General features: G+C 38.5%; 1 protein-coding gene across 1 annotated transcript in view; it reads left to right on the top strand.

Annotated features, from left to right (window-relative positions):
• Positions 1-18,043, top strand: part of itfg1 (integrin alpha FG-GAP repeat containing 1) — a 144,008-nt gene that overhangs the window by 79,767 nt on the left and 46,198 nt on the right. The window contains exon 11 of the mRNA XM_079867062.1: positions 16,786-16,939. Within this exon, the coding sequence (XP_079723188.1) occupies positions 16,786-16,939 (154 nt within the window). The remainder of the gene's footprint in view (positions 1-16,785; positions 16,940-18,043) is intronic.

Raw genomic sequence — 18,043 nt, 5'->3', positions numbered from 1 at the left:
TTACTTTTCCTTTTATCCAAATAGGATCTTTTAGATACTGCTACAGTACCTGTTTTTCAAAGCACAGCCGTGCTTTTTCCTTCTCTTTTTTTTTCCTCCTTGAAAGAATTTGAACTTTCAGTTGGTGGATTTCTTGGAGCAGAAATAATTTGGGCAATTTTCTACAATTTTTTTTTCCCCCTCTCCATTTATAATATTAATCGAGGTTTCTTGCACAAAAAACAGTTTAGTTTTACATGATCAGATTCCACCCTTTTTTGAGCATGTTACATTCTGATTCATATAAATTTGCTTATGGTTGTGCCATCACAACCATGACAATTTTTGAATGACCAATTTTTGCAGCTTTCTGTAAATGGTGTGGGTGGACTGGGGAGATCGTTTGTATGGTGTTGCAGTATGTCTATCATGCATCACACTTTTAAAAAAAAAAAAATTCTTTAAAAATGCATTTTTCGTTGTACATCAAACTTGATTCACTATTATGTTAACAATATATAAATGGCAGGGTAAAACCTTGCCGAGTGTCTACAAAAGAGAGAGCTGGTACATGTCGCCCATCTTCGATCTGGCCTGACCTGAGTGAGGACAGGCAGGCCTGTGAGAGAACAGCAGGAAGGGCATGGATGGATTAACAGCTCTCTGATTGAGATAAGATACCAGAGGCTCTGCCGCTGGCCTCCAGGTGGCTATGAGAGATGCTCCAGATGCTTTTAGAAAACAAAGACAACTTCATGTCATCCTGAAGGGCAGAAGATTTGTGTCCAGACTCAGAGAATCACATGAGATGATTTAGCCACACACACAGAATTCTTGAAAACCCTTTTGTTTTTATGATATGCTTATTTTTAGTCTATAGTCTTCATGCTTAATACATTAGGTCGACCTAATCTTTAAGTCAGCAGAGGCTTAACCTTCCCCTTGTGTCATAAGACTTTAGTGCTTGCTATAGTCTCCTCTATCACCCCACAGCCAGTCTCATCATCTCACTTCAACAGTAATCAGGCTACATGCATCCAGAGACCTCAGAGATACACCAGAGTTTGTTCAAATCGGCCTATTGTCATTAATGGCTCCGATGCCAAGGAGAGTGATTTGATTCTCATCAGCCAGGAGCTGGATGTTAAAACCTCCTCTACTCACAGCTGGCCACTTTCTTATCTCACTTCAATCTGTGCTTGGATCACTCTAAACACTCCCATGAACCTTTTAATTAAAGACCGCAGCATCTTTCTCTAAATCTTTGGTCTTGTTATGGTTTACCTCTCCTTCTGCTATTATATCATTAAGGACGTGGTTGCCTTTAAAACAGCGAACAAGAACAAGCCCACAATCAACCGAAAAATTCCAAATGCTTTATGCTGAAATTAAGAACAAAATATTGCAAGCTCCACATGATCACTTTTATAAATTCATAAACTCGATCGCTTTATGAGTCAAGCTTAAACAACAAGCCTAAAAACAATTATAATAAGTGGAAATCTGTGAAGCAGCCTTTCCGAGCATAAGAAAGACACAACGCCTCTGTCATCTTTTGTCACTGTACTATTTATTTGGTCAGAATAGCAGAGACCAAGCACGTAAGACGCCAGAGCGTTGCCTTGCTTACCATGGTGTCAATCATGAAGTTTCGGGGGTGAGTCGAGTTCAATACATACATGGAAGATGGAACAATAATTTGGGGGACTCATTCCCACATTTAAATGCAGTTGTCACTCCTGAAACTTCACACTATATACGTGGCCTTTAAGATTCTTGCACCCTCTACTTTTTGCTATTTAAAACAAATAAAATATATTTCATACCACCTTTTTTACAGATAGAATTTGTATTTGAATGTTGAGCAGGGACCAAATGATTATCTCTAAAATAAAATAAGTTCAAATAAATAAGGACAGCATTTAATTGACAAATACAGGTTTTAGCATGTTCTTTGGCTGTGTTGAATAAAGGGGCCTTATGGATGTCTGAAGGGGCCAGTATGTATATGTTCATGAGGTCAGAAGCAGCATGCTAATATCCACCAAACGCATGGGTGTTTTTCCGTTTAGAAATAAGTGACGGATTTAGACGTGAATAATCGTGTGCCAGTTTCTTTTCTTGTTCCCCTCAAACGCTTTCAAACGGCTCCAGCCCATTTTGTCAGCAAAGGTTGTCATGGTTTCTGAGGTGATAGAGTGTGTTGGAGTTGGTAAGTGAAAAATTTTTTTTTTTTTTTTTTTTTGAGCGAGTGGGTGGGTGAGAGAGTTTACCCAACCAGCCAGAGACATTTTCAAAGTCAAAATCGTTTAGAATTGAAATGAGAGCTTCACACTTCTTTTAAATGAGCCAAAAATAGTCATCAGCAGATATGGTGACAGTGTACAGATTTATACTCGTCTACATTTTTCTTAACTGTGGATTAACCGTGGATGAATGTTTGCATTCAATTCGTATTATCTTATTGACTCTTCAGGGTTCTTCATATCTCCATCCTCTTCATGTTCAGGCCACTTCATCAGTCTCTATCCACTTCTCTTTGGGCCCCTGTCATTTTGTGTCTCTCTCGCTCTCTCTCTCTCTCTCTCTCTCTCTCTCTCTCTCTCTCTCTCTCTCTCTCTCTCTCTCTCTCTCTCTCTCGCTCTCTGTCAAATGCTCTCTAGGCAATATAAGATAAAGGGATGTAATTGGCAGATGAGGTGTAGGTGTATATGTTATTTTTAGCTTCTGTTGTGCCCTCTCCTTCTAATCTGAATGTTTGCAATTTAGTCTGAAAATGTAGATTTTAAATCACAATCAACATTTTTAATCTCAATCTTAGCAGTCTATAGTTATGTGAAAAAGAAAGGACACCCTATTGAATTATTGAATTTAGAGGGCAAGTAGAGGTCAGGCGCTGCTAATCAAATGCCTTTGATTAATTGATCATCAGCAAGTGTGACCAACTCTATAAAAGCAGAAGTTTTGGCAGTTTACTGGTCTGGAGCATTCAGGTGTGTGTTAACACAATACCAAGCAGGAAAGACATCAGCAATGATCTTAGAGAAGCAATTTTTGCTGCCATCAATCTGGGAAGGGTTGTAAGTCCATCATTCTACAGTGAAATGTGAGGCCATCTATCCAAAGGCTAAAGCTTGGCCAAAATTGGGTAATGCAACAGGACTATGATTCCAAGCACATCAGCAAATCTACAACAGAATGGCTGAAAAAGAATCAAGGTGTTTCATTGGCCCAGTCAAGGTCCAGACCAATTCAAAAAAGCTGTGACGGGACATTAACAGAGCTGTGCATAAACAGATGCCCAAAAACCTCAATGAACTGAAGCAACGTTGTAAAGAAGAGCGGGCCAAAATTTCTCCAGAACGAAGGTGTCTGTGGATACAACTGTATCATTTTAATATATATATATATATATATATATATATATATATATATATATATATATATATATATATATATAAATATATATATATATATATATATATATATATATATATATATATATATATATATATATATATATATATATATATATATATATATATATATATATATATATATATATACAGTACCAGTCAAAAGTTTGGAAACATTACTATTTTTAATGTTTTTGAAAGAAGTCTCTTATGCTCATCAAGCCTGCAGTTCAAACAAACAAACAAACAAAAAAAACAGTAATATTATGAAATATTATTACAATTTAAAATAATGGTTCTCTTTTTTAATATACTTTAAAATGTAATTTATTTTTGTGATGCAAAGCTGAATTTTCATCAGCAAGTACTCCAGTCTTTGGTGTCTTATGATACTTCAGAAATCATTCTAATATGCTGATTAGTCATACAGGTTTGGAATGATACAAAGGTGAGTAAATTATGGCAGAATTTTTATTTTTGGGTGAACTGCCAATTTAAAATGATTTTTTGCTTCTGTATTGTAATGTATTTCTGAGTGAAACGGCATATTACAAGGGGAACTTTTTTTATTATTTTGTCCATCAGGAATTGAATAGATTGTGAAAAGTATGCTTAACGTCAGCATAACTGATGAATCATGCACATTAAGTGCATAAACCTTGAGAAAGTAAATGAAGTCAATTTTGATTTAAAGTGCCCCATTATTATTTTTTTCAGAAATTACCTTTCACGTAGTGTTATACAGTTTTTTTGTGAATGTAAAATGTCTGCAAAGTTTCAAAGATCAAAGTGCAAGATAAATTGAGTTATTGTCTCTCAAAAGAAAGAACCAATTCTGAACTGCCTGAAAACGAGTCGTCAGTAATTCCAGTCTAACTTCCTGCACAAACCTACGTAGGTAGCCACCCTATGGTCTTCATTGGCTGAGACCTGGAAGAGTTTGGTTTGTGTTGTCGACAAGTCATGAAGATGCTGTTTTCTGTGCTGCAAAAGCAAATCCACTATGCATGCACGGTAAAATTGATACGGTAAAACTGATGCCATTGCTACTGTTTGTATTACTAAATGCATGTGCTAAGGAAGCCTCCGGAGCTCAAATTCAGATATGGTAATGGGCGTTTTGTTTCCAACACGCACTGTAAGCTCTAGACCAATCACAACACACCGGACCATCTGACCAATCGGATCATAGTAGGCTCTCGGAAAGGACCATTTAAAAAAAAATCCATTTCAGGAAAGAGGTGATTCTGCAATGTATATAATGAGAACATTTAAGTGTTTTTTGACCTTGGATGCATGTAAACCTATTGTTGGAGACAATAGTTTTAAGTACTGAGGCTTTCATCACATCATTCACATCTGCCTCCTTGAAGTCTTGAAGCAGAGAATATAGCATTATTTAGATTGTTAGATACCTCCATCTAATGCACATGGTTCTGTGCGGACGTATAACTGGCTTTCTGCTGGAGTGGTAATATTTAAGGGAATGTCAGGCCTCGGTCCGTCACTGACTATACAAGTGCAGCCCACATGCTGACACTGATGTGAAGGAGCTCTGGAGGAGATTAAGTCACTATATGTTTATGTAAGTCTTTCTCAGTGACTGTCTTCTGTACCTCTGACACACACACGCACACATTTTATCCTTCACTGTTTATATATATATATATATTTAGAAATCATTTTGTGTTAGTGTGTCACTTTCTGAGAAAGTGAAGTACAGTGTCTTTTTCAGCTGAAACAATGTCAACATTTTGAGAGATTTGAAAAGTGCTTTATAGCTTTTGTACCATGCTGATCTCTCTCTTTCTCCACTTTTAAACTAGATACAGCCCAGACCCAGAGACAGTGTAAGTAGGAGACACCATTTATAGAAATCCTACAGCTCAATATGGCAGATGTTAGAATGGAAGTCTCATGTTTCATCTAAAAGAGCCAATCACCTTTTTAAAAGATTTAGATTTTACTTCAAGCAAACATGTCCATTAATTAGATCTACTTGACAAATAATACTTGTTTTTTGTTTGCTATTGAATACTGTACTTATAACTTAATTTTACACTTTGAAAAGTGTATATAAGGGCAAATATTTCTTAGTTCAGGGGAAAAAAAATTATTATTTAGAAAAGACAAAGTAAGTAAAAATCAAAAGCAACAGAACAAAGAGTGTTTTGAAGTTTTTTTTGTATCTAACTGTAGAGGCTTATTGAAACTGCTAGTTATCAAGACCGAGTACATTTTCGTTAGTTTCTTTCTTTCTTTCTTTCTTGTTGCTTTTTGATTAAAAATGGCATAATAGACAATGGCAGGTCTGTTACACTGCAAGACTGCAGATATATAAGTATTTTACCATGATATTTTCTATATATATGCATTCACTGACATAACCAACTGTTTTTCATTAATATATTGCCAAGACAAGCATTTTGACCACAAAGTGCATTAAACATCAAGTGAACCTCTTCAGAGAGCAGCTGCCATTCAGTCACGTGTCCTGAATTGAGTATCGAAATACCAGAACTTTTACATCCTGAATTGTTTATTTGAAATGATCATAATTTTGACATAATCTGTCGTCCCCCATTCAAGTTTATAGGAGCTGTTTGTGTATGTATGGGCTATATAGAAAATAGCTGACTGGGGGCATTGCTAAGATATCTGCAGAGTGAATGGACTTGCCTTGAAGAGGCTTTGCTACACACACAAACCTGATTCTGTCGGCACACTCTCACACAATTTACACACATTCACAATGGGTGTTTAACATTGTGTCTATGCACGACTACTTCGGTTTCAAGAGAACAAAGTGTGAATTCCTTTTTTCTGTCATTTTCTTCCACCTACTCTGCTGCTTCTGTGTCCTTCTCCAGCTTTGTTTTCCATCACTGCTGTTTGCCTGTTGAATTCGCCCTTGGTCTGATTGGGAGAGAGAGAGCGAGGATTGTTGAGCCAGCTAAGCAAGCATGCTTTTCAATCTTCTCTTTATCAGCAGATTACATGTCAAATAGCTGGCCCATCTCCTACACACAGACTTCCTTTCCCATTCCACTCTCTTCTGCTCTGGGGTCCTGCCCTGGTGCTCGTTTGGCTTTAGATGAAACGAAGAGCAGCAGAAGAGCTTGGTCATCAGCCCTCTGACTCACAAATGAAATCGCATTAAGAGGGCTGAGAACAGCACTTGTTTTGTTCATCTTCTCACGGCTCTCCTCGCATTGATTTTTTTTTTTTTTTTACTTCTGGCCGTCTAAATAATACACAATCACATCGTCTTGGTCTCATTATATCACACATTCTGCTGTAAGAACACATTGATCAGAATCCTTTAGCTTTTCCATGAACCCAAAGCTTTTCTGCTTTGCTTCAGATCTCATCATTGGTGACACTGTGATCACGTCCCTCAGATAGAGCTGTGTTAAGAAGTTGTGTAATCATTTTCCACTCAAGCATTCTGCTCTGATGCAGAGATTAACCATTGCGGATGCCTCAAAAGCGAGAGAATGACCTCTGACCTCAGAGCCGAGGTTGAGATTATGTAGACAGCAGTTAGACTGCTCCATCACTCCTCATTTTCATGTGTCAGACGAGGATGTCGTTTAGCCTGATTAAACATCTGGACACAGTGTTGTTCTCTGGAACGCATCCAGCATCTCAGGATCTTTCCCTTTCTAATGGTCACGTTCAGCTTCAGCTCAAGTGATTCCTATTTACTGTGTGAGGAATCTATGTATATACACTACCGTTAATTTTTTTTAGATTGGTACGATTTTTTAAATATTGTAATTTAATAAATGTTTCTCGAGCACCAAATCAGCATATTAGAATGATATCTGAAGGATCATGTGACACTGAAGACTTGAGTAATAATGCTGAAAAATCAGCTTTGCATCACAGGAAAAAATTGCATTTTAAAATATATTCAAATAGAAAACAGTTATTTTGAACTGTAAAAATATTTCACAAGATTGATTTTGCTGTATTTTGGATCAAATAAATGCAACCTTGGTGAGCATAAGGAACTTCTTTCAAAAATATAAAAAATGATTACCAACCCCAAATCTTGGTAGTGGTAGTGTATTTATTCATGTTTGAATGCACATGAACAACTGATCTGTTAAACATTAAATAATACAACAGGGTTTGCTCTTCAGCGCTCATTCTCTCACGGACCTCTGCCTCGTCCTGCTCGCCACAAACATGTTTCAAGAAAAAAGCAAATTAGAAGCATTTCTACAAGAGGGCTCAGACTTTGGAACCCCAAATGTTTACCATACTTACTTACAGAACGAAACTAAAGTCCATCTTAGCTTTAGGAAACACTTAATATCAAAATGAGATAGCAACAAAAAGTCAGTCTAACCTTTGGCACATCATCTGTTATCACAATCAAAAAAATGTCTGTTAAATGCAGTCTCGTGAGCTTTATTATGTTTTATTATGTCACTTTTTTGTTGTCCGTATTAAAAAATAATGTGTATTTCTTCATGTTAAGAGAGGAATAGATGATAAAATTGTTTTGTTTTTCTATTCATTTCATTCATTATTTATTCATTGTATTCATGTTTTATTAGTCTCTCTCAATCAGTCTTTTTAAGCAGTACAGATCACAACATAGAGCTGCACTCTGCTCCTGGCGCACAGTTAACCATCTTCTGGAAATGAAATGGCTGCTAGCTGTAATTAAATCAACTTTCCTCTGTCTGAGAGGGAGAGAGACACACACATTAAACAACAGCTCATGAGAATAAAGAATGATTTTGGTGAAAAGATAAGGGCAGAGAAGAGGACTTTGTTTTTTGCATTAAATCGAAAAACAGTGAAATTTGTATTTCTACACAAAAACAAATATGTTAGTACAGTGTGTTTGTGTATAAATGTCCCTATACCATGTGTTGGTTTGTGTGTTGAGATAGAAGAAAGGAAAATAAACTACATTCCCATTGCTGTTTGCTGAAGTCTCTGGCTGCAGTCGTACATGATTGAGTTTGCTGAAGGCTACTCCTGTTCCTCACCTCATCCCGTCGGATGTGCCAAGCTCCTACACTAACAGCCAGAAGCCCCTTCTCAGCACTCAAGAGGGCCATTAACGGGGTGTTTCCCAGTTCCTTCGCACTCCTCCTCTGTCTTGAAATTTTACTAGCTCTCTCTTTCTCCCGTCACTTTGCTTTGTAGATCAAAGTCGTGTTCCCACCATGCAGATGACCCTCTCGATAGGACCTCCCGTTAAGCCGTGGGCTAATGGTCCCTCCTCCTCCCCAATCCAGCCCATTTACGCTAAAAATTAATTAACGTTCTGCATCAACAGCCTCAGGATGCCCACCAGAGCTTGTCAGGGAAGAGAAATTATACACTGATCTACGGCAGAGATATTTGTATGGGCGTAAGGAATTGTGCGCTCGTCCCAAAGTACGTAAAACTGACTAATTTCAGTCTTGTTTTATAGATTTTTTTAAATAGCAATTGGCCATGTCCCACCAATGAGGCCCCACCGTTACGTCCCGCAGACCTAATGAATTTTAATGTAAAGGACGCCGTTGAAAATCAAATTTATTTTATTTTCATTTGTCAATTCAAATAGAATCAGCAGAGGAAAGCACAGCTAAACAGCCGGAGGGGCAGCACTGAAAATCCATTTGTCATGTACGTGAGGCTGCACTGACTCTCTCTTTCTCTCTCTCTCTCTCTCTCTCTCTCTCTCTCTCTCTCTCTCTCTCTCTCTCTCTCTCTCTCTCTCCACCTCTCTCTCTCTCGCTCTGTCTCTCTCTATGTCTCTCTCTTTTCACCTCTCTCTCTCTCTCTCTCTCTATGTCTCTCTTTCTCCACCTCTCTCTCTCTCTCCCTCCCTCTACCTTTCGTCGCTCTTCCCTACCCATCACCTGAACTGCCAAGAACACTTATCTGGTGATTAGAGTGGACTTGATCCAGATGTTACAATTATGAAGTGCTGGATCACATTTTTTCCGACATCTTTCTAACATCTTTATCAAGGATCTTTTCATGGTGGTTCAGATATAGAGGAGCTCCATAATAAGATGTGTGGTGGACTCCAGCTCTCTCATGCACACAGGTGGAGTATAGAGGTGTGAGCTGATCTGTAGTCAGGCAGCAGGTGGATGCACATCTTGTGGGCCGGCAGGTGTGTTCTGGTTTTTGCGAAGCTCCTGAGAGAGAGTGTGTGTTTTTTTGTGAGTGTGTGTGTGTTTCTGAACTGCTCTAATCACCTCTCTGCTTCAGTGTGCCTCTCTCCAATTCCTCACCTCAGCCTCTCTTCTGCACTACAGAGCTCCAAATTGCACAGGCATAGAGAAGGGAACGTTTTGCTTCTTTAAGTGGTCAGATTTAGAACAGCTGAATCCACCTCAGATGTTATCATGTTTGACTTTTATTTTAGAGCTTCCTCCTCCACGTCAATCACTTTTCATGTCGGAGCCATGATCGCAGTCCTTTCAAGGCAAGTTAGTTCACCTAGCAGCAGTCATGCAGAAACAGTTTCTATCAACTTTAAAAGGGAAACAAAACAAAAACTGTTCATCAACTGAATGTTTCAGGAAAATGTGAAATAAGTAATAAAATCCATTAAAGGGTTAGTTCACCCAAAAATGAAAATTCTGTCAGTAATTACTCACCCTCATGTTGTTACACAAATTAATATATTTTTGATGAAATCTGAGCCATGTCTCACTCCTCCGTAGGCTGCTATGTGACCGAAACTTGCTGGCCCAGAAAAGTTATTAAAGAGATTGTTAATATAGTCCAAGTGACTCCAGTGGCTCGATCTTAAGTTTATCAAGCGACGAGAATACTTTTTGTGCGCAAAAACAAACAAAAATAACGACTTTATTCCACTATTCATTTCCTTCTCTCTGGACCTCTAGTTGGTTCGCGTAGTGTTTTTGCGCAGCGCGTCTGTGTTACACGTCACCACGTAGGCTCACGGCCGACGCCGGTCATGTGTGTGATGCGTGATGACGTGCAACACAGACGCGCTGCGCAAAACACTACGCGAACCAACTAGAGGTCCAGAGAGAAGGAAATGAATAGTGGAATAAAGTCGTTATTTTTGTTTGTTTTTGCGCACAAAAAGTATTCTCGTCGCTTTATAAACTTAAGATTGAGCCACTGGAGTTACTTGGACTATATTAACGATCTCTTTAATAACTTTTCTGGGCCAGCAAGTTTCGGTCACATAGCAGCCTACGGAGGAGTGAGACATGGCTCAGATTTCATCAAAAATATCTTAATTTGTGTTGCGAAGATGAACGAAGGTCTTACGCGGTTGGAACAACATGAGGGTGAGTAATTACTGACAGAATTTTCATTTTTGGGTGAACTAACCCTTTAACACTGGAATTTGTCTAAAAAGATATTTTCCGAAAGATATTTTTTTTGCTGGGATGCCATTAAGGAATAATTTCATCTCAGTCTTTTTGTACATAAAATTAAAGTCATACAGGATTGGAGCGACATGAAGATGGGTGCATTTTCAAATTTTTGGGTAAACTTTCCCTTTGATTACCCTTCTAAACTGAACTGAATCTGATTAGATCACGGCCTTTAATTGGGGAGTGTGTGGGATTATGGCTTTGAATCGCATAGCTATAAAGCCAGTATAAATGCAGTACTTAATGTTATTACAGAGGAAGGCATATTATTTGAATTCAACCCACCTACATAAAGTGAAAAATGAACAGAAGAACAGTCCCCAACACCAGCCATTAATCCCTGAAAAACACATGTCTTTAGCAACAGGGGTTTCCTCAGCGAGCAGTATTGCCTCTTAAAACCACCTGCTGGGGTGAAGTATACATGTACAATGCTAAGGGGGCCAGAGAAAGAGAAAAGTATAGAGTGATCAACCATGGCTATGGGTCTCCAGGAGCGTTGAAAGCTGTGCTAGATGGGAGGAGTGAGATCACAGAGATCCATTATGCTAAGCTAATGCATGAGTAATTGAATGTCATCAGTCGCACACTTCTTTATGATGGCAGGATTACCTCTTAATAGAAGTGCTTGAGTTTTATGAGGGACGAGACAGAAGACTCCCATGAGGATCATGGGGGAAGACATGGACACAAAGACACACACTTGGACTTGATTACATTCGCTATTAGCCTCTGCAGTTCGAGGCAAATGGGTGTGTGTTTTTACTGTGGTTAGGCTGTTCATTGTTCATACCAAGTGCAGCTCACACCTGCAATACATGAGACCTGAATTTTTTTTCTCACATAGGCAGTGGTGTCTTTATTTACCATATATATATCTCAATGGGGAATTATTCGTAAATTGAATTATTTGCCCTGGCTGAGCTCGGGCTCAAGCTCAAATCTATAGCTACTGCAGCTGCACGGGGCTCTGTTGCTAGGCAATGGCCATCCATCTCATGAGCATGTGTTTTGAAATACTTGTCTCGTTGTCTGTCAGGATTAGCAGCAGTTCCTCTAAGAGTAAAAAGACGTCTTCATTTTGCGAAGATAGAAGATAAATGTCAATAAGTGTCAATATTTTTCACTCCTGACAGCATCAGATCCATCGTAGTGGACTGTATTCCCATTTTATTTTAATGGCATCTGGAAATGAAGCCGCGATTAAAGTTTAAAGGCCTGTCAAACATTTAAGCAAAGATTTATTTCCTTCACTTTAGATAGAAGGGATTAATTTGAAAGGTCTCTAAAAATCTACATCGGGGAAGACATGTTTTCTGGTATGTTGCTCTCTGCATTAAATGACACTCTTATCTAAACTGATCCACTTGCCGTACTCTGGTAATAATGTTTCTGTTCGTTCATGCAGTCTACATGAAGTAATCTGAGTCCAGGGAGAGGTTGTAGCAAGCATGGGTTCATGTCAGAGCTGATTAGCCCAGCAATGCATGCTGAAGCATTAGCATGTCAGTTGTACTAGCTGCTGTTTGCTTTCTGGATCTATCTATCTATCAATCTGTCTATCTATCTGTCTGTCTGTCTTTCTATCTGTCTATCTATCAATCTGTCTATCTATCTGTCTGTCTGTCTTTCTATCTGTCTATCTATCTGTCTGTCTCTCTGTTTGTCTATCGTTCTGTCTGTCTGTCTGTCTATCTGTCTATCTATCTGTCTGTCTCTCTGTCTATCGTTCTGTCTGTCTGTCTGTCTATCTGTCTATCTATCTGTCTGTCTCTCTGTTTGTCTATCGTTCTGTCTGTCTGTCTATCTATCTGTCTGTCTCTCTGTTTGTCTATCGTTCTGTCTGTCTGTCTGTCTTTCTATCAGTCTATCTATCTGTCTGTCTTTCTGTTTGTCTATCGTTCTGTCTGTCTGTCTGTCTATCTGTCTATCTATCTGTCTGTCTCTCTGTCTATCGTTCTGTCTGTCTGTCTGTCTATCTGTCTATCTATCTGTCTGTCTCTCTGTTTGTCTATCGTTCTGTCTGTCTGTCTGTCTATCTATCTGTCTGTCTCTCTGTTTGTCTATCGTTCTGTCTGTCTGTCTGTCTTTCTATCAGTCTATCTATCTGTCTGTCTTTCTGTTTGTCTATCGTTCTGTCTGTCTGTCTGTCTTTCTATCAGTCTATCTATCTGTCTGTCTTTCTGTTTGTCTATCGTTCTGTCTGTCTGTCTATCTGTCTGTCTCTCTGTTTGTCTATCGTTCTGTCTGTCTGTCTGTTTGTTTATCTGTCTGTCTGTCTGTCTGTCTGTTTGTCTATCGTTCTGTCTGTCTGTCTGTCTGTCTGTCTATCTGTCTGTCTCTCTGTCTATCGTTCTGTCTGTCTGTCTGTTTATCTGTCTGTCTCTCTGTTTGTCTATCGTTTTGTCTGTCTGTCTATCTATCTGTCTCTTTTTGTCTGTCTCTCTGTCTGTCTGTCTGTCTGTCTGTCTGTCTATCTATCTGTCTGTCTCTATGTTTGTCTATCGTTCTGTCTGTCTGTCTATCTATCTGTCTCTTTTTGTCTGTCTCTCTGTTTGTTTGTCTGTCTGTCTATATTTCTGTCTGTCTCTCTGTTTGTCTATTGTTCCATCTATCGTTCTGTCTGTCTGTATATCTAAATTCAAATTCAAAATTTCTTTATTGGCATGATTGTAAATAATACAATATTGCCAAAGCTTGGAATACATAGAATGATAATAAAACATCAAAATAATAGAATAAAATATTATAACATAACTTAAATTTAAATAAACAGTGTAACAAATTAGAAAATGTGTGAGCATTTGATACCACAGTGTTTTAACATACACTTTATACACACACATTACTGAGGATAGGGAATCTAGGTATCTATCTGTCTATCTATTTATTTATCTATCTATCTATCTATCTATCTATCTATCTATCAATCATTCGGTCTTCTGGCTGCGTCTACATTAATCTGGATATATTTGAAAACAGTATTTTTGTTTCAAAACGCTCTCCGTCCACAGTAGCGTTTTTCAAAAGTTTCTCATCCACATTGAAACGTCGGAAAACACTAAATTCACCTTAATGTATATGCGTAAAACCTCATAAAAGCTCACTGAGATGATACAGACAGAACAGACACAATAAAGTTCTCATGCTATTCTTCTGGCAAAATTTTATTTTACAAAATATCTCACCATTCACCGATGCCTCCAGGCCGCACTCACTCACCATTATATGTTTGGTCTAAAACGCAACTGCTCTCATGTTTTGCCGCAGGACAGCAAATGCGAGTAAATTTTCTGTCATCTTTGCAGAGTGTGCAAATATTTTAAGCAACTGTGTGAAAGTGAATAGCACATAACAGGCGCAATACCGGTATAAACATGAACATCTATCGGTACAATATTCAGTCATGACTAAAGATGCGTCATCGTTTTAAAATACCTCAGTTTTCACAGTTCACACTACAATGCGAAAAACATAGTTTTCAAATGTATTCACTTTGGAGAGCGTTTTCAAAAATCTTTGTTTTCGTTAATAAAAACGTTGTCTTTCTAACTGTCGTTCTGTCTATCATTCTATCGTTCAGTATGGTTCTGTCACTCTGTATACCTATCATTTTGTCTACATATTTAATTTCTAAACTTTCAAACAAACTTTTAGCAAATCAACATTCGCTTTTATAGTAAAAAAATATATATACTATTTTTTTTTCTTTCAAATGTCCATTAATTTGAATTACATATCCTTAGATTATAATTTTATTTGTATTTCTGTGTCCTGTTTTCTACCTGGTTGAAGTTTTAAATGACTTTAGCCTCCTATGTACAGTATTTTCTGCATGTCTATCAGTTTTTTCTTCCTTATTCAGGAGCATACTATTTCCAGAGAGAGAGCAGAAGTAGCGAATGATTGAAATGCCATCCACCCTTCAGACTGCTTTGTTTTTGCCCTTGAGAGCAAATTGAAAAAGAAGTAGACCAACACATACAGCAACAGACAGAGCGAGAGAAAAGCCTCAGGAAGAGTGGGTGGACCGGTATTGAAGAGATGCCTGGGGGGACGAGATCCCTCTGCTTCTGTCATCTTACCCCTCAGAGAATCTCCAGACCTGCCGCCTGCCGTCCCACTCAACATGCCTTTCTTTCACTCTCTCTCAATTCTTTCTATTTGTCCTCTGGATAACTGATGTTTTAAAAAATTCACGTTTTGATGCAAGGCCTCCACAGTGGTCAGGAAACGACACAGTAAAATCCTTCTTTTGCTTTAGAAAGAGAGAAAAAACAGAGGGAGGTTGAAAGAGGCGGAAGGAGAGGTCAGCCTGTAGGCTTGCCTCTGGCCTGCTCTTCCCTGCTGGGTTTGCCATGGTGTTGGGTCCGAAGCTCCCAATTAAGCGAGGAACGTGTGTGTGCTCATGGGTGTGCGGTTGGCACCGTGAGCCACCGGTCACGACTGTGCTCCACTGAGGGAGCGAAAGGATAGGAAGTTGGGCCTACATGCCCAGTGACCAGACACACATTCATAATGACACATACTGTACTCACACGCACATACCTAAAATACCACTCTGGTTCACACACACAAATTCTCTTCCACTGTCTATGTGCTTTGAGGACAGATGCTTCCCAAATGCACTGGTGTATTTGAACTACTAGTCTTTAAATTGGCAGCCATGACAGTTGTACAGCCAAATACAAGGACAAAAACTTTCCTTCTGTGTGCAACCGCCAGTTAAACCTGTGAAAGCTTCAGTAAAGCATCTGTTCTCTGTGCAGCAGTAAGTGTGGTGTCATTTAATCCTGTGAGGGGACAAAGTCTGTCTGCTTGGCTGGTTGACTTTGGCAAATGCCCCCCCCCCCCCCCCCCCCCCCCCACTGATGGGTGGCCAGCAAAGGTGTACAGGGGCTTTGGCTGTGAAATGCACAGATTAGTGCACCAAGCTCCAGACTGACCAAGACAATCCGCACAGGAAGACTCATCGCCTGCCAAACCATCCCGGACAACTAAACTGGGAAATGAATAAATCAAATTTTTAAGAAAACAGTTCATTTAAATTGTAATAATATTTTACAATATTACTGTTTTTTGTGTGTGTGTATTAAAACAATTTACCAACCCCAACATTTTGAATAATAGTGTATTTATATAGATATTAGTTTAAACTATTTTTTTGTTTGTTTTTATTAAATGGATTTCTGTCTGTGGTAATCAGCGGTATGTCGATAGAGCTCAACTTGTTTCGAAGCTGGAACATTGTTTATGCAGCTTAATCTTTTTATGCAGCTCAACTGGAGTATGTGCTTTGTGATAATTTGGCAGCAGTTAACACGCTTCAAATGTATGTTTTGTGCACTTCTCATCTGCATTTCCTTCTCCTGAAACCAAAGAGAAACAGCAGAAGGAAGAAAGAGAAGAAAACCTTCATACGGTTTCTATTTTTAGCCTCACGCATGCCCAGGTTGAAATTAGAGTAGTTCTGAGGAGTGTCACTGGTAAATATCAGACTATGGGGGAAAAATGGCTGTGAAATAAAGGTACGGAAAAGGGTCCTGAATAAAGCAGAGACGTGGCAGATGGGTTGTTGAGCAATGCAGAAAAGCATCTCATTTTAAAATTCACTGCTGTCTCCCAGATCCAGCTTCCCCACACTCAGCACTGAATTATGGGGAGGAATAGGTTCTGCTTAATTGCCTTTTTTATTTAGGGATTGAAAAGTTCAGTGCACAAGTTTCAGGCATTCAGTCTCACTCACTCATCAAGTCCCTCTGCTTCTCCACTGTTACACACTGCGTGTGTGTGTGTGCATGTATGCGGATAATATTGTAATTTAAGTAGTGTTCAGTGCTCAGACATGCTCTTTAATTGGTCAGAGTTCAGTGATCTGCTATATGCTTGCAAACTTAATTAGCAAGGGTTAAATTCAACATGACACAGTGTCTTTGCATACATTTTAGCATTGTGTTCCTCAGATCTACTCACATTAACAGTAATTTCTCCCTTTCTTTCTCTCTCCACAGCACACAGCAGCAGGCATTCCTGCTGGAGAACGTGGCGTGTAATAATGCGAGCTGTCGGGAGGTGGGCCGCATGTTCCGTGTGCTCTGGGAACAGTCAGACCTCAGTGCCATCCCCAGGGCTGTTGTGGCCACTTTTTTTGACATCTATGAGGACGTAAGTGTTGGCCTTTTCCCCTTGCTTTTGGCGCTTTAATTAAAACCCTGCCGCTGCTTTAATCTCCCTCCCTTTCTCTGTCCCCGATCACTCTTTCTTCATCTGATTGATGTCTCTGTGACCCGCATTATACTGAGCTTTAGTTATTATCTGATTTACTCTGACTGTAATGTTACCCCAGTGGTGTGGCGCAGGCTCTCTCCTCTTTTGACATTGAGAGTAGAGAACTACACCCTCTACATTTCCAACAAACCCCAGTCTCTGATGCTTAACACCCTGTCATCCAATAGTGTAGCAGTCTCTGTAGTCTAAAGACTTCTTTAAACCTGATGTGAATAAGCGACAGTGTTGTTGTTAACTAAAACGATTAAAAATAGTTTTCATTAATTGCTATACAGCTGAAATAATGAATATTAGATGAAAAACTTAATCATACAAAAAACATGAAATTTATAAATGTTGCATGGCAACTAACTTGTAAAATATATTTGACTTAGTACTTAAATTAATAAAAAAATGAATAAATTATGAATAAATTAACGCTAATCAGAATTATTAAAAAATAGCTAATGAAAATGACAAAAACGCTACAAAATTACTAAAATGTAAACTGAAAATATAAAAGTAAAAGCTAATTCAAATTACATTAATATGAATAAATACTATAGTAGTATAAAAAATAATACTAAAATAACACACACAACATCTAGAAATGCTGGTTCTAGACACATGACCCAAACACAATTATTTAATATTAAACATAATTATTTAATATTAAATATTATTTAATATTTTGTTGGTGTGTCATTTATTATGTTTTGACACCCAAACAATTGAAAGTCACCCTACCCTTCAAATTGAAATGACCATGCGGAATTACCTATTGTAAAGGGGTTCAAATTGATGTCTTGTTACATTTCACATTCTTATTTTGCCAAACAATTCTACTACAGACTTCAGATTGGCTGTGAAAAGGCTTGCCTCCTCTCTTTTTTTCATTCACTGCACTGTTTCTGTTGAACAGAATTAATGGTGTGCTTAACGTTTGGGGTCTTCAGCTCTTATTTTCTGCTCTTAGTAGTCCAAACGTATAGCTTCCCTGCG

This window comes from Squalius cephalus (genome assembly GCF_949319135.1).
Source record: "Squalius cephalus genome assembly, chromosome: 3".
Taxonomy (NCBI): Eukaryota; Metazoa; Chordata; class Actinopteri; order Cypriniformes; family Leuciscidae; genus Squalius; species Squalius cephalus.
Note: the sequence above shows the minus strand (reverse complement) of the source record. Positions and strands in the feature narration are given on the sequence as shown.